The 27,967-nt window shown below is 34.7% G+C and overlaps 1 protein-coding gene and 1 pseudogene across 6 annotated transcripts in view; one reads left to right on the top strand and one right to left on the bottom strand.

Moving 5' to 3' along the window:
* LOC126753249 (transcriptional regulator ovo) overlaps positions 1-27,967 on the top strand; it is a 129,585-nt gene that overhangs the window by 90,464 nt on the left and 11,154 nt on the right. For all 6 annotated transcript variants that reach the window (XM_050464514.1, XM_050464513.1, XM_050464515.1 and 3 more), the window contains one exon: positions 27,179-27,387. In XM_050464514.1, the coding sequence (XP_050320471.1) occupies positions 27,179-27,387 (209 nt within the window). The remainder of the gene's footprint in view (positions 1-27,178; positions 27,388-27,967) is intronic.
* LOC126753256 (fibrinogen C domain-containing protein 1-like) lies at positions 4,354-5,500 on the bottom strand (annotated as a pseudogene).

Raw genomic sequence — 27,967 nt, 5'->3', positions numbered from 1 at the left:
GTATATTAAGTTTGTCACGAAGATTGTAACACCCAGAAGGAAGCGTCGGAAACTCTATAAAGTATATATATATAAATGATCAGTACATTGAGCTGAGTCGATTTAGCCATGTCCGTCTGTCTGTCTGTCCGTCCGTCTGTCTGTCCGACCGTCTGTCTGTCACGAAATTTGGTATGAGTTATTGCTCATAGAAACAATGTAATCTTCGAAGAAATTGTTTAGATCGGTTAAATATAACATATAGCTGCCATACAAACTGAACGATCGGAATCAGGAGTTTGTATGAGAGACTTCCTCATTTCACGATATATTTTCGCGAAATTTGGTATAAGTTATTGTTCGTAGAAATAATGTAACATCGGAAAAAATTGTTCAGATCGGCTTACTATAGCTATAGTTGCCATATAGATCTAACGATCGGAATCAAGGGCTTGAAATCTTTCGCATTTGACGTGGTGTCTTCACGAAATTTGACATGGATTACTGCTTAAGGTAATAATAGAATCTCCGAAAAAAATTTTCAGATCGGATTTCTATAGCTTCCATACAAACTGAACACATAGTTATTAAAAGAAATGCATCTGTGAAGGGTATATTAGCTTCGGTGCTACCGAAGTTAACGTTTTTTCTTGTTTTATTTGACATTTGATTACCACTGATTTGTGTACATAAATAATTATAATTCATTTACCAAAATTTTGATTTTTATAGGAAATGAGAGGCATATGTATTTATAAGTTCGAAATTGAATAATCACGATGTGCTTTGTCGAAATTATATTTACTTAAGCTACAAATGTAGCTTATGAATATCTACAAGATATGTCCTTAGTTGCTGGACTTTTATGATATTTCATTTACCGCCTTCAGCTTGTTATTAAATATTTGATTGCCAGCCCGTTTCTCTGATATATGGTCTACATTCTGGCGGATTTTATTGCAGATATAGTAAATTTTAGTTATAATTGACCAAGCCCAATGGACTCTGTTAACGACTAATTCCTTCCTTAATATATGCTTGTATTATATATTATAAGGAAGATGCCTTAATTATAATCAATAGGTACACAATAATATGAACATACTTTACCGCTCTTTTGAATATTTAATAAATCTTCTAGATACTCAATAGATATTGCTGCTTATTCATTCATTACGGTACCGCATTTCAATTTTCGGATAATGCACTTTCGTTTCTTTCTCTCTCCACTCCTTTTTTCTAATTCTATATTCTTTCTTTTTCCACTTTCCCTCGATTTAATTACACCTTGTTGAATTATTTTGCCTTGAAATATGTTTACTTTAGTTTATGTATGTATATACTTGGTAATGTAAACTAGTTTATGAACCCATTACTTTAGTCAAAATTAAGCTTTATCTTCGGTTGAATTTAACGGTGCTTGAACTTAGTGTACCACAATCTAGAATATGCAAAACAAGTGACTTTACCAATTATATTCACATAACTAAGGTTGCCACTTGGACCAAAATCCATAATGACAACTTTTGGAATGCACCTTTTCTATCTGTTGGCTGTAAAGGTTGTTTATGAAAATTATTTGCATTGGAAAAGTACTGTTGCATAGTCTTCGGTAGCTATTATGTAATCAATGTTATTATTTTAGTTATATGGGGTCTCAAGGAAGTATTGACTCGATTCAACCTATTTTTGACAAACAGACATACTACTATCAGGAAGGATTTTCCCTGAATTTTAATTACATATCTCACAGAGTGACCGATATTTTTGGTAAAAAGTCAACTATAAGCACCGAGTTCACATATTTAGTACCTAGGGGTTTGAACAGCCTTGGTTCGATTTGCGCAATTTTTAGACATAAGGTGGCTCATCTCAAATGCAATTTTTATATTCTCGCAACAAAGTTGCTAAGGAGAGTATTATAGTTTTGTTCACATAACGGTTGTTTGTAAGTCCTAAAACTAAAAGAGTCAGATATAGGGTTATATATACCAAAGTGATCAGGGTGACGAGTAGAGTTGAAATCCGGATGTCTGTCTGTCCGTCCGTCCGTCCGTGTAAGCTGTAACTTGAGTAAAAATTGAGATATCATGATGAAACTTGGTACACGAATTCCTTGGCTCCATAAGAAGGTTAAGTTCGAAGATGGGCAAAATCGGCCAACTGCCACGCCCACAAAATGGCGGAAACCGAAAACCTATAAAGTGTCATAACTAAGCCATAAATAAAGATATTAAAGTGAAATTTGGCACAAAGGATCGCATTAGGGAGGGGCATGTTTGGACGCAATTTTTTTGGAAAAGTGGGCGTGGCCCCGCCCCCTACTAAGTTTTTTGTACATATCTCGGAAACTACTATAGCTATGTCAACCAAACTCTACACAGTCGTTTTCTTCAAGCATTTCCATATACAGTTCAAAAATGGAAGAAATCGGATAATAACCTCGCCCACCTCCCATACAAAGGTTATGTTGAAAATCACTAAAAATGCGTTAACCGACTAACAAAAAACGTCAGAAACATTAAATTTTACGAAAGAAATGGCAGAAGGAAGCTGCACCCAGGCTTTTTTTTTTAAATTGAAAATGGGCATGGCGTCGCCCACTTATGGACCAAAAACCATATCTCGGGAACTACTCAACCGATTTCAATGAAATTCGGTATGTAATATTTTCTTAACACCCTGAAGACATGTACGAAATATGGGTGAAATCGGTTCACAACCACGCCTTCTTCCAATATAACGCTATTTTGAATTCCATCTGATGCCTTCTCTGTATAACATATACATTAGGAACCAATGATGATAGCGGAATAAAACTTTACACAAATACGGTATTTGAAAACTATGTAAATGACTGATAATGAAATCTCGATTATCACTTTATCGTGGGAGAGTATAAAATGTTCGGTGACACCCGAACTTAGCCCTTCCTTACTTGTTTTTTTAATATTCATATCGAATCATATATTTATGTACATTCCTAGCATACACACCCAAACACACGTAGTTGGACACATTAAAAATGTTCCATTCATCTTCGTGTCAGGCAGATCTCGACAAAAAGCATCCATGTTTGCAGGCGTTTTCTTGTTTTACGCCGTGTGTGTGTCCACAACTCAATGTACTTATGTATGTATGTGTTTGTGTGCTTTGGTGCACTCTCCGTTATTGTGTTTATAGGCAAAAAGCCGCCGGTGCAGAAAATGCAATTTATTTTTCTTGTATTGTAAGTGTATTGCATGAGATAGCGCACAGAACTACAATTGTAATTCTAAGTGAAAACACACACACAAAAATGGGGAAAGACGTAGGAAGCAAAACACGGCGTGTACTCATTTCATGCTTTTTTCATTCCATGCATTTCTGCTGCGGCGACAGCGTGTGCACCTGTAAGCTTAAAGCACATATGAATGTGAATGCGTTGGGAAAAATGTCTATAGAAATGGTGAAGCTCGCAGTTCAAGAGGCAGATTAAGAGTAGTACAATGGTTTTGGAAAATATTTGTAAACTTTATTAGAACTCATAATGTTAGACCCACAATAATTGTTATAGAAAGCAAAAAAAAAAAAAAAACTAACAAAAAATCAACAAAAAAACTAATAGTTTACAAAAAAAAACCAAACGAAATTATGAATTAAAAGCTATTTAGTATTTTAATATAACAGCAACAAAGTAATATTCCATTGTTAAAACTTGCTTAAATCCGAGATGTTCATTTAAAAATCGACCAAATTTTCTACGACAAACGACATTATGCTAACAAAAATGTTCGCCATGTAAACTTAACCAACCTTACTAAATTGAATTCATTGTATATATGATAAAAAATCAACTAGATATCCAGAAATAATTTTATTAGAGGCAGGACATAAAGCCTGCCATGAGGTATACATAATATGAATATTATATGAGCTGACCCCAGCGCTTTCTCTTAATGGCACTGTTTGTTCAAGGTTATATAACAATAATGTGATTGTTATTTAGTATATACATATATAGCATAATTCAAAGAATCTGATGCAATTTATTATTGTGTTAGGCTTAAAGTAGTCATGTTTGTAGTGCGATGAACATAAGAAAATCAGGGTTATCCTAAATACCAACTTCGGTTTTTAGATTAGTCGAGCAATTTCTGAGCTATGCTATATTACCTATAACTGAGCGTTGTCACCTGCATTAAGTGTTATGCAGATCTCTTAATCTTAACTATGGACATGACTTGCAAACACTGCCGGAACGACGAACAACTCGTTCCACGATCCTGATTTTTTTCGACTACGTATTTGGATAAATTTTAACACAATATACTGCAAAGTATAAAAACTATTAAACTCTCTTCATCGTGTTGCGAAGTTTAGTATGGTTAGTGATGCATTTGAATATAAGTATATATTTGAATTTTAATTTCCATGACTCAGTGAATAAGAATATTATTAGTTACAATATTTATATAAACATAATATAATAATATAATTAGTCAAAATTAATGATCATTTTAGACATATCTATTCAAATTGCTCAACATCAGCCGCCGTCTAAGGCAGTTATGATTTGGTCGTATCATCATTTGTGCAAATAATAAAGATTCCTCAAACTTTATACTATTCGAATTCACACCATCTCTAGCAGACCCGTAGACCCCATTTAAGTGACTAAAAAATAAAAGATGTATCACCAGAAATGCCAATAATCAAGATTTGTTTACCTATCATAGCAATTTCCAAACCACCAAGCTCCCTTAAAGTGCAACGCACAATTTCCTTGATCATCAGCATCATCATTATCTCGATCATACGTTGAAAACTTCTTTCCTAAATGCATAGTTAAGGAATCACCAGCGGTGCCACTGTAATCATCCAATATTTTTAAAGCATAGTCCTCTGACTCAGCAGCAATAAGAAATTGTGAATATCTTGCATAGTAGTCTGAACCATTATGACTTCTCATTTGAATATACAACTCTTGCTGACAGCTGCTAGTGAGTGCGTGTAGATTTTTCAAACCAATCCAATAGTTTCCCGTTAAGTCACCAAATCCCTCCTTATAGCCATGCCAATCTCTATAAAAATCGACTGAGCCCCAAAATCCACGTCCTCTTCACAAAATATCTCCAGGTCTGTAATATTAATTTTTTGAATATGCTGAAAAAACGTTACTAAGTACGAGTACTATTCCAAATATATCGATAGCAACTTGATAAATGAAGAGTATCAACACCATAATACAAGTAAAGAGCTTATAGCAAAATTAACATTGTTAAGAGAAAATACGTTTACCGATTAGGGAGAAACTGCTTTTCGATTTCGGAATTTTTAATGCCGATTTTATTTTCACTCTTCACATTTTCCACAATGTCATCATTAACAGCTTCAATTTGCACAACACATTTGCAATTGCATTCGCATACTTTGCTTGTCTTATTACACTGACTAAAACAAAATCTGATTGGAAAAATTAATATATAATGCAGCCAAATTATGATAACAGAGCGAAACATTTTTCCACGAGCTGCGCGAACGGTGTGGATGCACACTTAAAACTGACAATTCCTGAAGTATTGATTCAATTGAAATAATCTAAATAATTAATGCGTGGATGTAGTTGCAGCTATTAATAATAAATAAGGAAGGGCTTAGTTCTCGGAGACACTTGTTATTGCTTTCCACAAAATAATAGGAGTGTTAGATCTTTCGTTCTCAAAATAGTCCATAACATAAAAAATATTCCCAAAATTAGAATAGTAAGTATAGCTCCATATTCTAGCAGCAATTTAAATTAGTTATTATTTTATTTAATCATTGGGGTTTTCTCCAGTGGGTAGAGGAAATCACTGTACAGAGGAAAAACGGAAAACTATAACAAATTGAGAAAACTAGGAAAAATTTATAAAGGGATCCAAGAAATCGTAAAATGCTCTCCTCAAATGATAGCAAATGCCATAAATTATAGAAATAAAAATGAAACTCGTAGACGAAAGCGCAAAAAATCCACTGCAGACGATCGCAATATAGTACGCTACTGCAAAATTAATCCCCTTGCTTCAGCCAGGAGCATCCATGACGAATTAAATTTGTCAGTTAATACTGAAACTGTTCGTAGGAATATGGAGCAGAACAAATTATTTGCCTGAAGTCCACAAGGGAGCCCGCATACCATTTGCAAAAGAACATGGCTCCTGACCCACGTCCAAATGGCGAAACATATTGTGGTCAGACGAATCCAAAGTTTAGCTGTTTGCTAGTACAGGCTCTAGGAACTTTATTCGACGTCCCCCTATAATCCCCGGATTACCACAAAAACCGTTATACATAACGACGCCAAATCATGGTACGCGGTCGTTTTTCACATTGTGGTGTTGGTCCAATTCACTCAATTGAAGGCATCATGGACCAAAGGGCATATGTCAAAATATAATATGAGGTATAGTTGACACAATCCTCTTGGAATACGTCATTGATATGGGTATATCAACTGGATAATGACCCTAAACATACTAGCAAGTGAGCAAAAAAATGGTTTAGAGCCAACGAAGTTGAGGTTATGTGGTGACCTGCTCAGTCTCCTGACCTCAACTCCTTTGAAAACCTGTGGACAGATATAAAGAAGAAAGTAGCTGAAAAGAAACTAACCAATTCGAGATATTTATGGCAAGTAGTGAAAGAGGCTTGGAAAGGAATACCAATAAAACGTTGCCAGGATCTCATGGACTCCATGCCTCGGAGATGTGATGCTGTGTTAAAAAATAGAGGTTATTCATCGAAATATTAATTATTGTAATATTTTGTGAAACTTTGGAAGCATTATATAATGGGTTGTCAAAAAAGTCTTGCGGTATTTTTATTAATTTTTTTTTATTTATTGAAATCGAAATGAATTTTTGATGACTCATGCCCAGCTCTTGACCGATGCTACGGCTGCTAACGCCGGTCTCTTTCGACCAATTCAGCGATTTTATCGCAATTTTCGACGACAGGCCTTCCGGAGTGTCATCTTCGACCACCTCTACACCAGAACGAAAACGTTGAAACCATCGTTGTGCGGTGGAAATGGAAACTGTATCGGGTCCAAAAACTGCACAAATTTTATTGGCGGCTTGAGATGCATTTTTGCCTATATCGTAGTAGTACTGTAAAATATTATTTTCTCTTTATTTTGCTCCATGTTTGCGACGCTATAACTCAGACTTAAAAGAAACGACAATCAATCAAACACATGTTAGCGCGTGAAATGAGCTTTCCAAAAAGGTATAGCACGAATAAAACTAGAACTACACGCTTTCAGCGCTATCTTGCGAAAATACCGTAAGTCTTTTTTGAGAACCTATTCTTAAACGTATAGAACGGTCTCGTATTACATAAAATACTTCTATTTTTTTGTGGAACTAGTTTTTTATTGACTCATGCCCAGCTCTTGGCCGATGCTACGGCTGCTACTACGCCGGTCTCTTTCGACCAATTCAGCGATTTTATCGCAATTTTCGACGACAGGCCTTCCGGAGTGTCATCTTCGACCACCTCTACACCAGAACGAAAACGTTGAAACCATCGTTGTGCGGTGGAAATGGAAACTGTATCGGGTCCATAAACTGCACAAATTTTATTGGCGGCTTGAGATGCATTTTTGCCTTTATCGTAGTAGTACTGTAAAATATGCCGTATTTTCTCTTTATTTTGCTCCATGTTTGCGACGCTATAACTCAGACTTAAAAGAAACGACAATCAATCAAACACATGTTAGCGCGTGAAATGAGCTTTCCAAAAAGGTATAGCACGAATAAAACTAGAACTACACGCTTTCAGCGCTATCTTGCGAAAATACCGTAAGACTTTTTTGACAACCTATTATTAAAATTATAGAACGGTCTCGTATTACATAAAATACTTCTATTTTTTTGTGGAACTAGTTTTTTAGTTTACTTGAAAAATACTGCAATATAAAATTTTGTTTATTTTTAATTGAAATAGATGAAATATGGAAATATTAATAGATCTTTAGCAAATTACATTATGCAAAAATTTTGAAAAAAAAAACATTTTTGTTAATGAAAATTAACAATTCGTTTTTCCCATGTGGTCACTCCTATTTTTTTGTGGATAACTGTACATATGTAACTCGATTATACACAATTATACTACAGCTACATGTTGCGAGCCTATAAAAATGTTGCGTAAGAATTCAAGAATGATTATTTCACGAAGCCGTAAATAGATAACAATCATACCTATTTAGTATATTTTTAAATTATACTGTTCGTGATGTACTTACGTCGTTTCATTACTGCATTTTGCATTATGTCCAAGAATCTAACTCATTTATTCAAACGAGAAATATTTGAAACAAGCTCAACCAAAGAGGTTAAATTTAATATTATGGGTGTAAGTGAAAGATTCTAACATAAAATCCGTAGTCACTGCTCTGGATATAGAGTTTAGATAGAGTTCTAGACCGATTTGGTCGTATCACAATTTTCGACGTACATTTACGATGAGAATATTATAAAATTTTTTTGAAATTTAGTAATTAAAATTTTTACCTCTTTTAATAAAATTGCCGTGGTTATTGCCAGAAAACTATAAAATCAAACGACGCTAAAAATTCTGCCTGAGTTTTTGAACATTAAAGCTCATCTTCCCTGTACTCTAACATCAGCTGATATACGCATTTTGCCTAAATCGTGTTCAGAATGTTTCATGCGAATATATCAACATTTTCTTCATCATGTGGTCAACGTTTCTTCAATTTACCGTATATTGGAAATAAACATATACCGCAGCCATTGTTCGCAGGGGTGATTCTATATTGAATTTCAAGTATAGCATTGTTAGAGACATACGATTTTAGAAAGACAAACTGCCAAGAGAAACAAAAATATGAGGACCAAGAAGTTAAGATGTAGATACTAACTTAAGATCTAAGTTGAATCAAACCGTGAAAAAAGAATATTTCTTGGCCGTTTTAGACACTTACGTGAAGCAATTCGTCGAAGACGAGTGGGTTTGTGGACAGAAAATCTTTGAATTTTGGATGATGATTTTGACAGACCTGCTTTGAGAAACTATTGAAATCATTGTGGAGTTTCGGGTCGTATACAAACAGCTGCCAATCACACACTAATTGACATATGGAGATCAAACTACAGTTGAATATAGGAAAGAGTTGCGTTAATCTAGGAACAACATTTTTATCGCTTTGGTTTGCGAACGTAGTTTATATAGATCAGCTTTGTCCATATAGAACTTGGTGGCAGGAAAAAAACCCAGAACGGCATTTTTGCCTCTTTTTTGCCGTGACATCAGAATATTAGAAGATTACAAAATTTCTTCTGCATAAACTACATATTATACCCTTTAAGAGTTTACTATATATTTCAAAAACTAATATTAAACTCAAAACAAATTAATATTCCTGCATATTAAGCACACTTAACAACAACTATATGCATAAAGCGTTTCTGGTGATGTAGTTTTTATTTTACTTCTTTAAATAAAAACGTAAATAAGGATATATGCAGATACAAACCTTTGGAATATTCTTGTTTAATATTCCGTTTATCACCAGGACCTACCATTCATAAAATAACTTCTTTGAAATGCTACAAATTAGCTTACGCTAAAAACTGTAGTAGCTTGCTTAAAAGCTCCAAAGTAGCTTTCACAAAAAACTCGAATGTCTTTTTCTCGCAAAGATCCAACGTGACTTTCATAAAAAGCTCTAAAATAGCTTTTGTAAACAGCTGAAAGCATCTTTCACAAAATGTTTTTAACAAATATGCTTTTAAAACGCCAAAAAAGTGCTTCGTGGAGCAAAATCTCATCGCTAAACAAAGTGAGATCATTACCATTTCTGGTTAACCATTTAATCCAACTTTTATGGTTACAAATCCGCCAAAAAGAAACATATTAATTTTAAAAGTAATTTCACAAGAAAAGCCTCCATTTTCAAACAAAACGGAAGTGAAGAAGTTATGTATGAAGAGCAGTCCATTTTCATTCAAGTCAAATTCCGTGTAAATGAAACTTCTTAACGAGACACTAACTCAAGTGCAATGGGTAATTTAATATTTTGAATGTTATAACTCCCACTTGTTTGCTTTAAAAAATTAGCAGCATAAATTTAGCCGCTAATTAGACGTTAAATTTTAATATCGAAAGATATGCTGAATAACCATGGAAACTGCGTGGCTAGGTGGGAGTGACAAATCAGGTACGCACCTCTCTATGTATGTGTGTGCTTATACACGAAAATTCTCTCCGTTCCCAACCTTACTACGGACACGCAAATGAAAAGTTAAATTTAAGCCAAGGCGTAGCCGTAGACATTGTTAGAAGTAATTTTTTGTTGTTGCGCACTTATTAAGAGGAAAGCGTACACTTAATGGCTCACCTACGGTTAACAAATAAAGACAAACATTCACACATACATTTATATGTACATGCATATATGTGTATGTGCGCAAGATGTGAATGACTTTTGTTGTTATGTTTCTGTTTGTTGTGTAATATATAGCTGTTTCTGCTTATGATTTTGGTTTTTGTTGTTTTTCACTTTGCTCACAACATCGGCCGCAAATGGATTTTCACCCTCCGCGACAGCGCGTTGAGCAGCAGCGGCGCTCACCTGCAGTATCTGCACGCCCCCGCAGATAACTAGATATGCCTTTTATCTATGTGTTGGCGCTATGTGCCGTATATATTTAGTGCTCTGCATTTGCCTGTCCTTTTTGTCGCCCTTCTAACGCCCACTGCCATGTCGAATGCCTTGCTTATTGTGTCGCTTTGTTTATCCTTTGGGTATAATTTTGTTGGCGCGTTTGATAAGAAAAGTGGTTGAGTTTCCTTATTCCATTTTTTGTTGTTTTAATTTTTTTTTGTACACATGTGAGTCTGTGTGTGAAATTTATGCGCAATTTTTCCTCTATTTTATGTGTGCACACACACTCTACTTACTTTGCTCATTGCTATCTCTGCCTCTGTTGCTGTTGTTACTGATGATATTTTCATCTGTTTGTTGAACAACAGGCAAGAAAAAAGTTAAAATTACTCAAAAGCGAAATGCGCAAAGTTTCATGCTACTGCAACAATATAAGCCCGTTTCGGCAGCATGATTTGCGCTTTCTTTTTTGTTAGCGCCAATTTCAACTGCGAGCATAATCGCACACTTTCAAGGTAGCGTACGGGAAACTCAAGTCTGCAAAAGTGATTTATTTTATTTTCCTTACCCACTATCCGTTAAACCCTTAGCTTACCGTGTAGCTGCAGCAATTGGGCGCGTATAATCGAATTTAAGCAGTCGTTCGAAACTTTTCCATTAAAACGGAAATTTCGGAAACAATACGCGTTCATATTTACTAATTTATAGCTACCCTATACTTACTCCATCTGCTCCTGCATATTTACATTTATTAAACTCTTGCATATTGCCTGTCATGGCGTGGCAAATGCCTTGTGTAATCGATATCCATTTTGTCTGGCGTCCAGCAAGTGGCTTCTGCATGCCTTCTGACTTCTAGTGCGAGCTCCGAGTTCAAATGTCAGTTTGGTATGCAACTTTTCACGAGTATTTCGACTTGCGTAAATAATATCAGCATTCATTAGCATTCCCACACTCCCTGTCCGCCCCTTCATCTGATCTACTGATCTCTGCGCTGCTGCTGCTTTCATTACAACAGTACAAATTTGCTTTAAATAAATTTGAAACTTCAATCACGTGGGAGTGTTGCACCGGTCACCTCATTTTGCCGCACTTCGCACGCTTGCCACAGTGGTGTTTCATCTATCTTATTGTACGGTATATATTGTATTGGTATGCACTCCTTTAGTTACTTCGAAGAGAATTCATTGTATTTCGCATGCCGTAGCTAAGGTGTAAGTGCATTCCACCTCATAAAAGTTCAACTGTAATTGGACCCTACGGAAATTATACGAGACTATCTTTCATCATACTTAATTTTCGTATTGCTTTGTGTGCGGACACTTGGCATAGCACGGCTGATTGCTTTGTGCATCCTTTTTCTGTATTTTGTATAACTGTGTGTTTGGCTTACACTTTATAACTCTTCACAAGTTGCAAGTTTACTCCCACTGGTTGGCGCTTTGCCGCATCTGCTGGATGTGTGTGTGATATTTCAGTGGTAAGTGTTCATAAACTGCTCTTTTAGTACTCTGTTAACTGCTTTAAAGTGTACATACCTTTTGTTACGAGGAATTAAGTGGATATATTAGATGCTGTGTTGAAATAACTCTGATATGAAGGTTAATTAAGCATTTTATAGCGGTCAGTTATTGCGAACATTAAGATGTCAACTTCTTCGGAAGTTATGAGGCAACAGTCCGAGGTTAGTTTACAGTATATATTTGGAGAAGGTATTCATTTCTCCAGTTTCCTCTAGAACGTACCGATTACTTGCTTTATCATGAGCTCAAATTTGACTGACTCAATGAATAGGGCTGGGCGGTAGAGAAATGAAAATTTTGACAGATAATTGTGAAACTTTGATATCTTTCGTGGTGATTCCGAATGTGAGAATTTTATCCAGCTCCCGAGCTAAGTAAAAATTTGACAACTTATAAATATGAATACAGTTATACATTCAGGAATAAACGTATTAAAAAAACCGCTGCATACATAATAAGTATTTTATAAAATATGTTATTATTTCGTAATTATGCATTTATTTGTGTTGTTATTTATTTCAGTCAATACAGAAATTATACTTTAGAAAGGAAAGTTCATGTCTTCTTTTGTATTTTATATTTCTTTATTTAGGCAAGAGGTAGAAATAGTATTAGAAGAAATATTTAATAAACCTGAAATATCAATAATATGAGCTCTAAAATAATCGCTTCATTGTAAAAACTCTAACACTTCAGGAGCTTGAATTTTTACGTTTAAGAAATGATAAACTTCCACAAATCTTTTCAATTGCTGGAAGATACCGTTACGGTTTGGTACATGGCCTAATTGGAGACTAAGGCAACGAATTTTGAAGTTGGAAAACGATGCTGAAGCATCTGATTTCAACAACGAAGAGAGTATATTTAAAAAGGCATAGAACGTTGTTGATGGTAAACACCGTCTCAAGATAGTCCATGATGCAACATTATTTTCTTGGATGGAATCCACTCTGGTAGGCCAATAAGCCACGCATAGACCAGTTTGGTTCTTTGCGCTATTAGATGGAGTTTAGTTGCTAGGTCTAAGAGGAGTAGTCATTATTTAGGATGTCTACGCTTGACGCGAATTTTAATAAAATCGGAGGCCTCACTATCGATACCTCCTCCGGTGTATCATACCGTGAGGACCCAAGACCCAGCGTAGTTTTGCCAATGCGGGACAAGTGCATAAGAGTTGCTCTATTGTTTCCCTGGAGCCCAACTCTAGACATTACCTGTAGTCTTCTCGACCTGTCAGCCCCATTCTGCGGGCATGTGCGGCCACCATCTTGTTCCTTCAGTCTCTTCTATCGAGTGCCAATAGGAATTTTGTGTACTTCCTATCTACCATTTTGAACATGACTTTTGTAGTTTTGCACCCAGGTAGCTCGTTCCATCGGGTTTTGACAAATTAGTTTTTTAAAGACAAAGCATGGGTTTTCCAATGTTCGAGCAGCTATAGTAATCATTACTTTTCAATTTTGATTAACCCAAATAATCAATTGATAGTGCAATATTTTGTGAAATACAATACCGGTATCTGCATTCGGTTTGTTGAACCTTCCGACTCTTCTTAAAGTCACATTCAGTCACAGTGCGTTACTTTCGTGTCTTCTGTGCTTTTCTCTAACACCTTACCCACCTACACCGGCTGTCGTTACACGCCTGCAACTTGACTGTAATGAAGGTAATATGGGTATGCAGCTCACGCTTTTGTAATTTATTTTCCTCCCCATTTTTGCTGGTTTGGCTTCCTTTTTCGACGCTTCTCACATTTGTTTGTTAATTAATTTTCTTCGGTTGCATACAACTTTCACTTTGTCGAAGGACGCTTTGCCAAATGAAACTTTGCACTTTCACCACCCACGCGCTGCTCCACCGTTATAGTGCGTTCACTCACACTTGTTTAGCTTCAATTACATTTAAAAGGTAACAGCAAAGTGTAGCGGTAACTCAATACTTATCCGTGCACGTATAATATATGTTACCTGAGCGTGCATTAGTTTTTCTGATTACTATTGCGTTCGGTGCGAAATGTTAAACACACCATTGTAAATATGGGGTGGCACTAACTTTGGCCAGATAATAAAGGTTGATTTGTGACTGTAATTATTAGCTGGACGCAGTCAAACTTAGTTTTCCTCTTTTTATTGCACATTTGTATTTAAATATTGTGAACTGAGTGAGTTGAAATACGAGCTTTTTTGGTGTCACACAGGGCAACTGCAAAACTTTTTAGTTGGTACATAAACTAGTTTAATTGGAAATTAGTGTAATGTTTAGACAGAATCATTTATTGCGTGAAAACTGTAGAATTCTATAGTTCTACACAGATTTCTCTACAGATTTCTTGGTAATTGAAGGCTAACTTTTTTATATGGAAATTTATTAATTATAATATTAATAGTGCCATTAAACAGCAAATAAAAACACAATTACTCAAAGGTGTGAAAGTTAAAAAAAAAAAAACTAATTCTAAATGGCTTTCAAATTTAAAATTTCCCTCCTTATAAATCTTGCTTAGAATCGGTTGAACTTCGAAATTTTTAGGAAAAGTTTGTACTACGGCCATATACTTTTACCCAACCCAACACATCTAACTTTTTTTATTATGGGAACGATATGAAGCCTTTGGACATCTAACTAGCATTATACAATGGTGGGTTGCTTAGAAATACGGATTGTCTTATATTCCTCTAATGTCATTGTTGCCTCGGGGAATACCAATGTAGGTAAACAATTATTCTTAGCAGTGTCTCTATTTTTGAGTGATTCAAAACACATAATAAAATGAACTTACCCAAGGTGTTCCAAAACGACGATAATTATTTCGTTGTGTAGAGAGTGATTGTAGAAAGGTGAGACTACGCCGAAAATGCATTTTATAGTAGAGCGAAAGGCGCTTGTGATAATTTCGAAATGCCTAAAAGTTCTCAGGAGATAACAGATCACTATTTGTTGGTGGAAGAAAGCGAAGTATAAAAATGTTGTGATCTTCATACCGAAACTCCGTGTTATATTCCTCTTATAGTCACACAAACCCTTTTGAAGTACATCGGGTTGAAATGAATTCCAGTAGCATAAATTGAAGTATTCTATTCATAATTAGCTCTGCATGACTCCTTCATCTCTCCACACATTTTTTGGAGGCCAATTTTAATATTACTAACATATCTTTGATTTTTCACAAAACCTCATGGTTTCATTGCTACAACCGCAACGTCTATGAGCTTACCAGTTTAACTCAAATATTTCATTGTCTGTCGGCTTTATTGAAAATTGATTATCCATTCAACCATTGCGATCAAATTCTATGCGGATATGTTTAATGAAATCCCATAAAAGGCGCAAAACCCACTAGACAAGAGTTTCAGCTTTCAGCAATGCTTTTTGGTTTACACTTTGAAGTTCAATAAAATTTATAACCTCACAGATAAGCTACAAAGGCCACGGCAAAGGCCGCCGAGCGGGATCAAAGGCATGAGCAATGAGTAGCTAAAAGCTCGCAAGCATACCGAAATTTCACTACAACCGCACAGCAGTGGGCGTTGATTCCGGCGTTTGGACACGCATTTGCCCAACAACCAGCAATCAACATTGGTTTGTGCTATGCAGCTGCTTGTTGCTGCCGCATTGTTATGCAGGATTCGTGGTTAAGTAAAGTTGTTATTTGTTGTACTTTCAGCTCATCTATTCGGAGTTGGAAGTGTGAAAATTGAGCAAAATCCCCATAAGTATTGTTAACAGATTGATTTAGACGATATGCTAAAACCATTTGTCCATAAACGGAAAACAACAGCAGCGAAGAGCCAGCAGCAAAAGGCTGCCAAAAGAACAGCAACAGATAAGTAATGTAATAACAACAACAATGATGCTGTTGATGACAGTAACAACAGCAACACGTCAGCCTATATACACACACATTTCTATAGAGCTATCTGTTTAGTGTATCAGAAGCCAAAACGCAAAATTCAATGAAAAATGAGCAGACCAAAACCAAAAAAAAAAGAAACCGATGAACGATGTTAAACTCCAAAAGATAAGCCAAATATGCATGGAGCGTTGTGCTTGTGCGCTCGACTTGGTCCCTTTGAGTGGCGCACAAGAGGTTACCTGCGGGTTATCGCTGGGATTCATCGGCCCCGCTGCTGTTGGTTCAATGTCCGTCGCTCCAGTCGCCTGAAGAAATTCCATACATTCATTTTATACGGTTGTTGTTGTTGCGGATGTCGGATGTCGCTACCATGATGCGCAATTATTTTTCAATAAACAAACAATAAACTTACAGCCGGGCTTTACCGGCTATAAGCGTTCGAAATCGATTGCAGCCGAAAGCAAACGCTTTCTTCACTCCAAATCTCCGCCTCTGCTCATCGCCTGTTTGCCTACCGCGCTGGATTGCTAAGTATTTGTGGGTTTACGGTAATTTGTCGTATTTCCAACGCTCATTTGTCTGACATCGTGGACCTACCTACAGACGCCACAAGACCGGCATAGATTATCTGTCCTCAAGCACGCTTCACTTTATATCGTTTGTCAATGATTTCATAGCTGCCGCTTTTTTTGCTTTTGTACTAACTGCATGTTGCTGTAAGCAATACTTGCTCATTTCCTGCTGTTTTCTGTTGATTATTAATTGTTTTCAATTCATTGCCAAACAGAAATTATGTGTAGTTTGTGTGCTGATATATGTATGTATGTGTATTTGTACGACCTTCCGTTGAATGATTATCGAGTGTCTTTCACTTCTTCCGTTTTCAATTGTCTCCATTCCTTTTTTTCTTGCAGCGTAGGTCACTTAATTATGTTTGTCGAATGGCTTGTCGTACTGTTTGTCAACACAAAGTTATCACGTGCTACGTATAAATGTTCATTTTTATGATACTTTTTTTAGATACTTTTCAACGATTATAAATGCCGTCTACCTCATGACAATTGATAAATTATTTTCCGTTTTTACATTACGAAGGAAGTGTAAGTTTTTTACTTTACATCACCAAAAGTATTTAATGTAAATATTATTCTAAATACTTGGACGTTCAAACATATACCGAAAGCACGTATGTATTTCGAAATAGATAGACGATAATTAAATATCGCTTTTTGATTCAGTCAAGTCGCAATATTTTGAATTTTGATGGAAAAATATGTCGATTATTATGTGAAAAACATGATCCTTGTAACCAAAATAGCTTCATGGATGTGGTTCGGACTCAGTGTGACAACTTCGAACATGCCTTTTGAACACAGTAAACGCCTACAATCACATGCTGCAAACGAATATAATCAAAAGTATAAACAAAATATGCAAAAAATTAATTTTTAGGGCCATAAAAATTGGTTGTTCCAGAGCTGAAACTATACAGATATCAAAAAATTATTGTACATATTGCTCGGGGGATCTACAAAGACCAGCTACTACATAGAATTGATGATCCCGAATAGCTTTTTCAGATTTTTAATAATAATAGAACCAATATGTATATTCGTATTAATATGCAAAAGTGGATGAAACATATCGCCATCATTTCGTTACGGATCCACTCTTCGGTAATCCATGAGAAATGGATCCCAAAGTATGGAAAAATTCAAGATTATAATGTCTTAATTTACAACTATGTATAATTACTACCCTTCCACAGTGATTGTTATACATATATGTTTATGTAGTATGCAGTTAATGGAACACTTAAAGGGCGAAATCGTTCAAAGCCAACACCATTTAAAGAAGAATGCTTATGTTTTATGGAAGCAAGAGCGAAATTGATTAATTTGAGTTTCGAACTGCTTTCGGATGCAACGCAAGTCCTTGATCTTGGGATTTTGAGTTTTAACATCGCTGTAATCGGTAGATCTACCTTAAAGTAACGTTAATTAATCAAGCTAAATGAAGTAAAAAAATATGTACATATATGTATAGACTGAATGTTAATCTAATAAAAATTATTAGTTAGTGGAATTTATTTTTAAAAAATAAAGAAGTGATGTACGAAATATAATTGTAATCAGTGCAAGCAAAAAATGCCGGAAATATATTGCTACTTAGAGTGAAAGACATTTCTTTGAAGCACTATAGTATTATTAAACATTGGAAGAACAAAAATCACTACCCAAATATATCATAGCATACCCGAAAATTAGCTATGGATACGAGAAATGGAGCAGATTCATCCAAGCAAAAAAGAGATAACAATAGCAATAATGCAGTACGAATTGAATAATTTTGGCTATAATTTTTTTACATTCCGAAATCTGTTTGAATTACGCCTTGAGATTGATATAAAAAAATAATAGAAGAAGATCTGAACCGATCCGTATAAAGGTACATGAACGATGTCATTATTTTGTACGGTATTTCGTTATAAGAGATTGGTTACATGTAAGCTTTCACAAAGTGTTTATGAATATCTTGTACCACTTATTCTCATATAAATATTAACTATGTACAAAAGAGTTTCATCTTTAATAAAACAAAGCGTCACTTCTAAAGCTTCTCTTCGTGCACACACTTTGCCATACATCTTTGCACAGAGTAGCATAGTATAGTAACAACAAATGAGGGCAGATTAGTACCCATAAGTGTGTTTATGCGCACATATATTTAACACATTCAACCGACATAGCGCGACTACTAATGCCGTTATGCGAAGGGAGCACACTTTGAGCGCTTTTCGTATCCTGCGCTTTACTTGCAATATCATATAATTGAACCACAAATCTTTCAACTTTATGCGTCCCACTGATAATAAATTAATTTTTATTTTTCCCACATGTTGTTACTCAGTGGCCACAGGACCGCAAGGCCGCAAAAACACTTAGTTACTTGCATATTCGCCTATATGTATGCTTAACGCACAGACTAACAAGCAGGAGCAGAGTTGAGAATATATATTTGTATAAATATGTGCGGACGTGTGTTTATTGTAGCGCCTTGTGTACGCTGCATGGCCATTGGTGGCATTGCCACTGCCATTGCTAATATCTTTTGCATTTTATTGTTATCTCAGAGCAAATTGCCACAGGTCATCCGCCGTCGGTACACACACACATGTATATATGTACATTTATGTATATATGTATGTACATATGTAAATATAAATACAAATGGAGCGCCGGCAAGCATAATAATGGATGCACATTTGTATTAGTGTGTATGTATGCGCGTTTGTGTACGTGTGTGCTCGCTCTATTCCCCAAATGCTGCGCTTGAGGCAGAAATATGTTACATTTACACTAAGCGTGAACTCTTTACGTAATACGTTCTCACTGATAATGCAACCACATGGAGCAACATCAACACAAGCATATAAATGTATTACTTTGTTACTTAACCAAGCAGTAAAATCAGCGATAAACCATACGTGAAGACTCAAGAATTGCTATAGAGAGAATGAAGACAGTAGTGGCCACAGCTCTGTGAGGAAATTGCAATTCTCATTACTCGTATACAAAAAGTTACAAAGGTTAGAAACGTTTCGAGAAGTGAAGCGCAATTGAAGATATTCACATGTTCATAGGACTTCAAACAAATATCTCGACAGTAACAATTTCAATTTCATTTGCATATGTGTGTAGAGTCTATATAAATTCTTATTAGGAACTCTATATGTGCCTATGTAATATTTATTCAGAGATTCATCACTTGTTCCGATCTATATGATACGGGATTTCGATATATAATCAGATATATACTCATATACAATTTAAATTATTTTTTCACATGTCCCGAACTATGTAAACTAATGATCTCACAACTGGTCAGATAGTTTATTATATCCGAGTGAGCTAAACATACAAACTTACTGCATACATACTGTACTGGGTTATTTATGCTTTCAGTAAGAGCTTTATTCTATAATGATAGAAAATGTGTAGCTTTCACGGTAAGCACATCAACATTTATCCCCACAACGAACGAGAACTCTAATATATGGTACACTAATATCCATTGCACACTAATATATTGGTTTTCTATTATCGTGGAATAAGTGAGTACATAACCCCTTTGACTCACTGGCGACACTTACCACTCACCGCTCAGAGTGTATATTATACTCGTATTTATATTTATTCGTGCTTGGCTGGAAAACGTAGATTTAGTGGGTGTTCGTGCATATTTCAACGGCTTGTTCTATTTCACATGTCCATCACGATATACGAGTGTATCCAGCTTTAAGCTTTTATTTTCCATTTGCAGGGTTTTATTTCGAAAAGAAAGTTTTGTCTATTCTAGTAAACAGAAAAGTGTGTTAAAAATGTTTGTCATGTGAATAATCGCAACTATTAGCTTTGTCTCTCTGCAGCTGGGAACAGCGTATGTGACACGAATTGAAACAAGCCCTGGAATACGAGAAACAATTTTTGATACATTTTTAACTTAGCAACAAGTATTTCAACTGCTAATCAAAAATTATTTATCAGATATTACAGCTTATAAATAATGTAAGTAATAGAAGCTGTAACCATTGGGGGGTTAAATTTAAAGCTGATTCCCACCTGGGAAATATTTATGATCTGGGCACTCTTGCCTATTTATCAAATTTGCTAAAAAACATAGTTAAACGTGATATCATCAAAATACATACATTAGTTATAAGTGTATAAGGTTAGGGCATCGAGAGTCACATAGTTTAAGTTACAGACTTAATATTCATATTTATTCTCAAATTGAGATGCTATGGTACAAATAACAAATCATATCTTTTTATATAATAGATTAGGTTAGATTAATCTACCAATAAGCCACGCATACACCAGTTTTGGTTCTTTGCAATACCAGATGTAGTTCAATTACTAGGTCCTTTCTTTATAATAATTGCTGATTGATCCTACATGATCGTATTATTTTCAGCCGCCTCTTAACACCTAGATATTACCCACACTATTGATTTCTTCTTTGATTTATTCGACTCGTAAAGTACTTATAGAGTACTGACATAACCTATAAAATTTCTTACGCATATTGCGCTGGCGCTTTCACTTCCGCCTTTTCTGGAAATTTCCGGCAAAACGTTGATGGGTTTTCTTTAATATTCATTACAACTGCAACAGCATAATGATTGTCCGCCTCCTAACGATGACGTTACGTTAAAGTTAGCCTACAAATGTATTTAATGGAAGAACAAAAAGAATAAAGAACTCGTAGGCAGTTACTAAATATAGTCAGTTCTGTGCTACGGATGTCAGTTAAGATCTCACGAATAATATTAGGCTTACACACATTTTTCTTGTCGTTTGTTTTGTCGCTTTTGTTTGCCACGTGTCATATTGATTTGTAGGTGTTAGCGAATTCTTTCCTACTTAATCAAGGAGATTGAGAATAGAAGTGCAAAAGTGTAAGAAACTTTGGTGCTGTTTAAGAGCTACTTTTATTGTTTGTGAGAAAAATTGAGTAATTCTATACAGAAAAAATGAGAGCTAATTTTATATCGTTGTTAGTTCATTGGCCTTGGTTTTTCCATAAGAATTGTGACGTTTTTGTTAATGTCAAGGTAATTCCAATAGCACGTACTGGCATTCATAGACTACGGACAAATCTGCTTTCAATTCATATGAAAAAAAAATATTTTCGACATAGAGAGTATGTAATCTGTTGGAAGGAACCGATGAGAAAGATATCACAACTCCAACTCGTTGCCATTTTCAAACTTCACAATTCAAATAATAGTTGAATATTTTGATAGCCGTTAGGTCTCCATATAAAAAAGTGACGTAAGCGAGAAATGGAGACATATTTATATAATAACTAACTACCTTTGGGCAAAAAACGCTGGCGATAACTAAAAGTTTAGAATTGAAAAAATGAGCTCTAGTGAGTACCTAATTGTAAATCGTTGTATTATATTAATTTTGACGTAGGCTTTGAAAAAGTTAAAAGTCAGTATGATATTCTGAATGTCAAAAAAATAGTTATATACATATACATATGTACATAATCACTAGTTACTTGCCTTAGCGGGAAAACAATTCTTCAAATCTCACAAAAAATTTCTAATATCCATGGAGGATGCTGGTAGTGAGAAAACGAAAAATATTTATCTCTGTCCAAATTCATAATGAATCACTCCTGTGACCTTTAATGTACTTTTATTTAATTTCTATAGGTAATAGTTGGGAAATTTTCCCTAAAGTAAAGGTATCAACTCTTTTTTCATCACAATAATTGAATGAATGTATTGATGTGGTTATTATATAAAATGTACCTTTATTTTATCGTTACATCTATAAATGGAATATCAAAAAGTATATACATACATACCGCAAATCTATTCAAAGCTAATTCTATGAATGTCAATTAGTCTTTGAGTGAATTCAATTGAATTAGCTCTAAATTAATATATTCTTGATTAGCGTCAAATTATGAATAACTAGTTTCTTGTAGCAAATGAAAGCAATTATCTCTTCTTATCTTTCATTACTTGAAAGCATTATATCCGTACAATTGATAACAGTATAAAACGGAATTCGATCGAATTTCTCAATAAGCACTAATACTGGTTAGATGTCGATATGTGCATTTGCATGTGTATTGTGTAAATTATGAAAATAAAGGATGATTACAGAAAATATTTGAAATGCAAAATAAATATTTACTCTTTATGAAAGCATACTTAAACCATTAATTGAACGTAGAATTATTTCTAATTTTACCATTGAATGAAATTAAAATCAGATATAATACAATACTAATTGAATTAAAAGAGTGAACACTTAAGAATATAGTTACAGTGCTTACATTTGCAATTTTATTTAATTTTTGTAATAATTAATTGCTTTAGCTTAGATTTTTAACCTAAAAAATATTATACTTCTTTCCTAAAAAGTTATTCAATCCGATTTACTACTGTCATGAACTTATGCCATGCTTCTGAGTACAATGAGGCAAATAATGACTTAATTTCGGTTGCTTGTGATTAGGTGTTACTCGAGTTTCGATCACCTCTTTCAGCAAACCAAGGTGTATTATATATACATGTACTATATTTATACAACTTTTCTTTACTCGGAGTAATACTGCCACGTATATAATACTAATATCTTGTTTTTTCCGGATAAACTCTATTATGTTTTTCCTCAAAGTAACTCTAAATGATTTTAATAGTAGGTTATTTTATGGAAATATCAGTTAATAAAACATTATAAATTATTTCTCAGAGTACAAAAATGGTTTGAAAACTAATAATATCCAAATCATTCAATGGTTGCAAGCAAAACTCGTCCACACTCTCCTAATATAGAAGAAATATTTAGTAGGTGTTATAATCCTCTCACATATATGTAAGTGAGAGTTCTCAATATGTACAAATGCAATATACCTATAAAATATTTTTAGTCATTATAAATACACATTTAAAGCAAGTGTCAATTAAAATTTTGAATTTTAGATATACAGATACCTCACAATTGATATTGGTTAATGAAATTATATAGTTGCCATATGCTTAAATTATTTTTATTTTTTATTATATTGCAAATATCTTTTCCTTGCATCAAAGATGGACTTCATCAATGTCACTTGACATTCTTTTATCTGTTCTATGAACATTTTCCAATTTGAATTGGAGCTCATCTCTCGTATTCGATCACTGGATTGGTAAATAAAAGTCACCTAATTTATGATATAAGTTCGTTAACATAAGTCAAAAAGTTCAACATTTACTTTAGCATAACTGCTAATTGAACTACTAACCAATGCAATAAATTTATTTAATATTCGTATACACAGTAGACAACTTTTACTTTTCTTAAATTAATAACGTTATAATTGTTTTTAGTTAGTACTGTTATAATAAAATAAACTTGCGTCAATAAATATTACAAAATATGCAAAAAGGAAACGATTCGATTAGGAAAATGGAATATACCAATGTGGATAGAAAATTTTGGTTTTCTAGCTTCCTCTAGTAAATCTATGGTATAAGCTTTTTCTTCAAATTGCCCAAGTTTTATTAGTTAGTCCAATATGGACATGTATGTTCTCAGATATTAAAGTGTACTTTTCATCTATTTTGCTACATTGTACCTCACGAAAATTTGGTAATCCAAAATCAAATTGTTCACTTAATAATAGCTTAAAAACTGTTTCCTAATTGCCGTTGTTATAATAAAAACATAAAATTGAAATAAACTTTTTTGATTTGCTTTATTTAAAATCAACTATAAACTTGTATATTGATTACAAAATTGTTTTATCTCCAATTCAATCGGTTTTTACATTTGCAGCGAAGTTATGTAAATATCCAGCATTTATTTGCATATTGTTGTTTACCCATCGATGATGTACAGTTATATTCAATAAATATGGCAGATAGGAGGTAAAATATATTGTCGCAATTACGCGTTTACCTTAAATCAATGCCCGACAAATTTAGTGTTTATTTATTAAATGATGCGTGCAACATTTACATATTTCCCACATGTGTGTGCAAGTAATAGCATTTTGATCTGTATCAGTTGCAATTGCTTATTTACTTTAGATGCAGTTGTACTAATTTGCTGTAATGCACAGGGAAAATATAATTTATTTTATTTGGTTTATTACCAAAAAAGATAGTTCATGTGCATAAGCAATAAGTATGGTGTGCAGGTTTGTAATATAATTGCAGGTAAACTCATGATTTTATTTAATGCAGTTAAAGGTACAGACATTCTTAGTGGATTAGCATGCAAACCAGCTGTCAAAGTCATATGTTTGATATTTATGTTAGTATAGCATGGGAAATTACCTTGCAAAACTGAACATTGTGAAAAAAACTAGCACATTTTTTTTTTATTTTTGCCATCTTATCATTTCAAGCGAATAGGCATATTTCTGACTAATCGTATACATAAATAATACGCCGTATTTAAACTGTTCACTGAGAACAATACAGGTTCTCTTGCACCTAGAAAAAATCAAAGCCTGTTAAGGTTTGTATGCTGAAGATATAATTGTTCCATACATTCTTAAATGTGAATAAGTAGCCAATTTTACCGCAAACGCCAATGGTGACTACTAGAAGCATGCTTTGTTTACTTTCCCACTTTTTTGTTCCATACTCCAATTCGATTCTTCCAAGTGTTAAGTAATACGGTACAACACAGAGTACTTGAAACCATCAATAGATGGACCTGTCCATTGGGCACTAAGGTGAATTAATTTGAAAAAAATTGTCGACTTTTGGTTCGTTTAGTCTGTGTCCGTCTAAAGCCAACATTCATTTATATTAACGAAACACGTAATGAAAAACAATTAAGGCAGGGCTAAGTTCGGAATATTTTATACTTTTGCAACATCCAAGAATCAGAGTCAGGGAAAAACTGTAAGGTGAAAAACGTCAACATACACTGCCAGACACATACGGTTTGTTAGAAAAACTAAAATCCATGAAGTTCGAAAATCTTTATATTTGGTACTTATATGAGGGCTAAGAGAAGTATTAGACCGATTCCACCCATGTTTGACACACAGACAAACTAATGATAGTGAAGGATTATCCCTAAATATAAATTATATATCTCACACATTGACCGATATTTTCAATCAAAAGTCAAATTTAGGTACTAGGGTTCAAATATTGGGTACCTAGCGGCTTGAACAGTTTTTCTTGGATTTGAAAAATTTTAGGTCATAAGTTGGCATACACTAAAATATTTGTGTACTGGAAAGCTAAAGAATCAAGTGGGATTTAAAATTGTGCTATGTGGGACGTAGGCATGGTTGTCGTCCGATTTTACCCATTTTCATGCTGTGACATAATAATATAAAAGTGATGCAACGTACAAAATTTTGTCGAAATCGGTCAGTCGGATCTTGAGATATGGGGTTTCACCAAAAAATGAGCGGTACCCACCCAACGTCCAACTTTCACACCGACTCCAATAAAGCCCTTTTATAAAATCTCGAAGGTAAAATTTATTTGATTGCGCCCATTTACGAACTCTTAATTTTTTTCATCAAGATATCTCAATTTTTACTCAAGTTACAGCTTGCAAAGACGGACGGACAGACAGACAGTCACCCGGACTTAAACTTCTCTCGTTATCTTGATCATATATATATAACTCTATATCTATCTCGAATAGTTTTAGGTGGTACAACAACCGTTAAATGAAAAAAACTGCTAGTATAATAATATGTAGCAACAGATTATAACAGTAAAATAGGAGCGAAATTTGACTTGTAATACGGTTTTTATAAAACGTTGTTGCTACACAGCAACCATCTGACCAAAATCAAATATAAATATGCCAACCAGTAAATCCAAACTCTGTATTCGAAAATAGTTTTAGAGAATTAAAAAAGTAGATGCTGAATAATGCCAACAGATGACCCCTTAAATCTCCTTAAAAGCTAGGGATAAACGAAAAGGTCGATAGAACGTCGCGATCGAAAAACATGAATTCATTAAAAAAGGTAGGTAATTAGAGAACTATTAAAGCAACGGTAGAAAGTTATAGGCTAGAATAGCTGCTTAAAATTTGAACGCTTTAAATCGAAGAAATGTTGAATAATAAGTTTTTAAGTTCGTTACGGTTCTGATTAAAGCAATTTTGGAAGCATGAGTATTGTCTGATTTTTAAGCTGGTTTCGAAATCTTTTGTCCATATAGTTTACTTTAGTGGCTTAAATTCTCAGAACATCTGATATCGTATTGCCTTAATATATTCTGTTTCATTTTGTTATTCTTATAAACTTTATCGAACACTTGGGTACAAATACATAGCTTAATCCTATAGTCTGAGAATATTGCAATTTTTAATTACAATTCTGCCAAATATTTTGGAAGGTAAAATTTTACTGATCACTTTGAGTTAATTTTTTAAGTTTAATTAAAGACCTTTTTGTCAACCAAAAATTTTAATTCCATTAATTATACACTTATTGTTTTATACTGAATCCACAAATGACTGCGACTACGTGATAATTAAATCTTTACTTTACTTATTATTACGAAATTCTGTCTGAAATTATCTCACCAATTTCTGCATACTCACTTTACTCACACTTTTCCATCTTTTCTTCTCTTTGCTGCCATCTTCTCGGCGCTCGTTTCATTTGCAGATTACACACAAAGTTTGCGGCTGGTCGAAGTGCGAATACCAAATTACGTGGTTAAGGGTTCATCAGCACAACTGGAATGCCTCTATGATTTGGACGGTGAGTCGCTGTACTCGGTGAAGTGGTACAAGGACGGCAACGAATTCTATCGATACGTGCCACGAGACATGCCACCAGCACAAACGTTTCTGCTGCCGGGTGTAGCAGTTGAGGTGAGTGAAAAATAGCTGCAGTCGTAACGGCACTTACAGGCGCGTACGTGCGTGCACCCATATGCATTTATTGTATGTGTGGAGAGTTAAGTGCAGCACAAAAGCAGCACACAACTTTTCGCCGAAATTTAAACTCACTCACACAAAATCATAAATTCACGCGTTACCAAGCCTTCAGCTCTGCGTGGGTGTGCAGGTGTGTTAGAGTGCGGGGCATTGTAGCAGGCGACATGTCTAACAGCGATTGCACGATCATCGATTGTATGCAAAACTTTTGTGTATAAATTTCAGTCATGTTTGCATTGCACCTGCATTCTGCATTCCTAAAGACAGCCGAGTATGTCAGCTGCCTTGGTAGTGTGCCGTGTGTATGTTTGTGGGCGCGTGCGTAGCAGAAAAAGCGAAAGTGCACGCAAATAAGTTTTGCTTTCTGCTTGTATTACTTTGCATTTTTGTTGGTAAAGGATCCGTGAACGCGTCTGAGGTGAACATAATGCAGCACAGCGTACGCCGTCCATACTCGCTTCCAAGTCAATGGGGTGTAGGAGAAACTTTGCGCTTTTTGTGCGTGTACGTATAC

The sequence above is a fragment of the Bactrocera neohumeralis genome, chromosome 3 (genome assembly GCF_024586455.1).
Source record: "Bactrocera neohumeralis isolate Rockhampton chromosome 3, APGP_CSIRO_Bneo_wtdbg2-racon-allhic-juicebox.fasta_v2, whole genome shotgun sequence".
Lineage (NCBI taxonomy): Eukaryota > Metazoa > Arthropoda > Insecta > Diptera > Tephritidae > Bactrocera > Bactrocera neohumeralis.
This window is presented reverse-complemented; position numbering and strand designations above follow the sequence as displayed.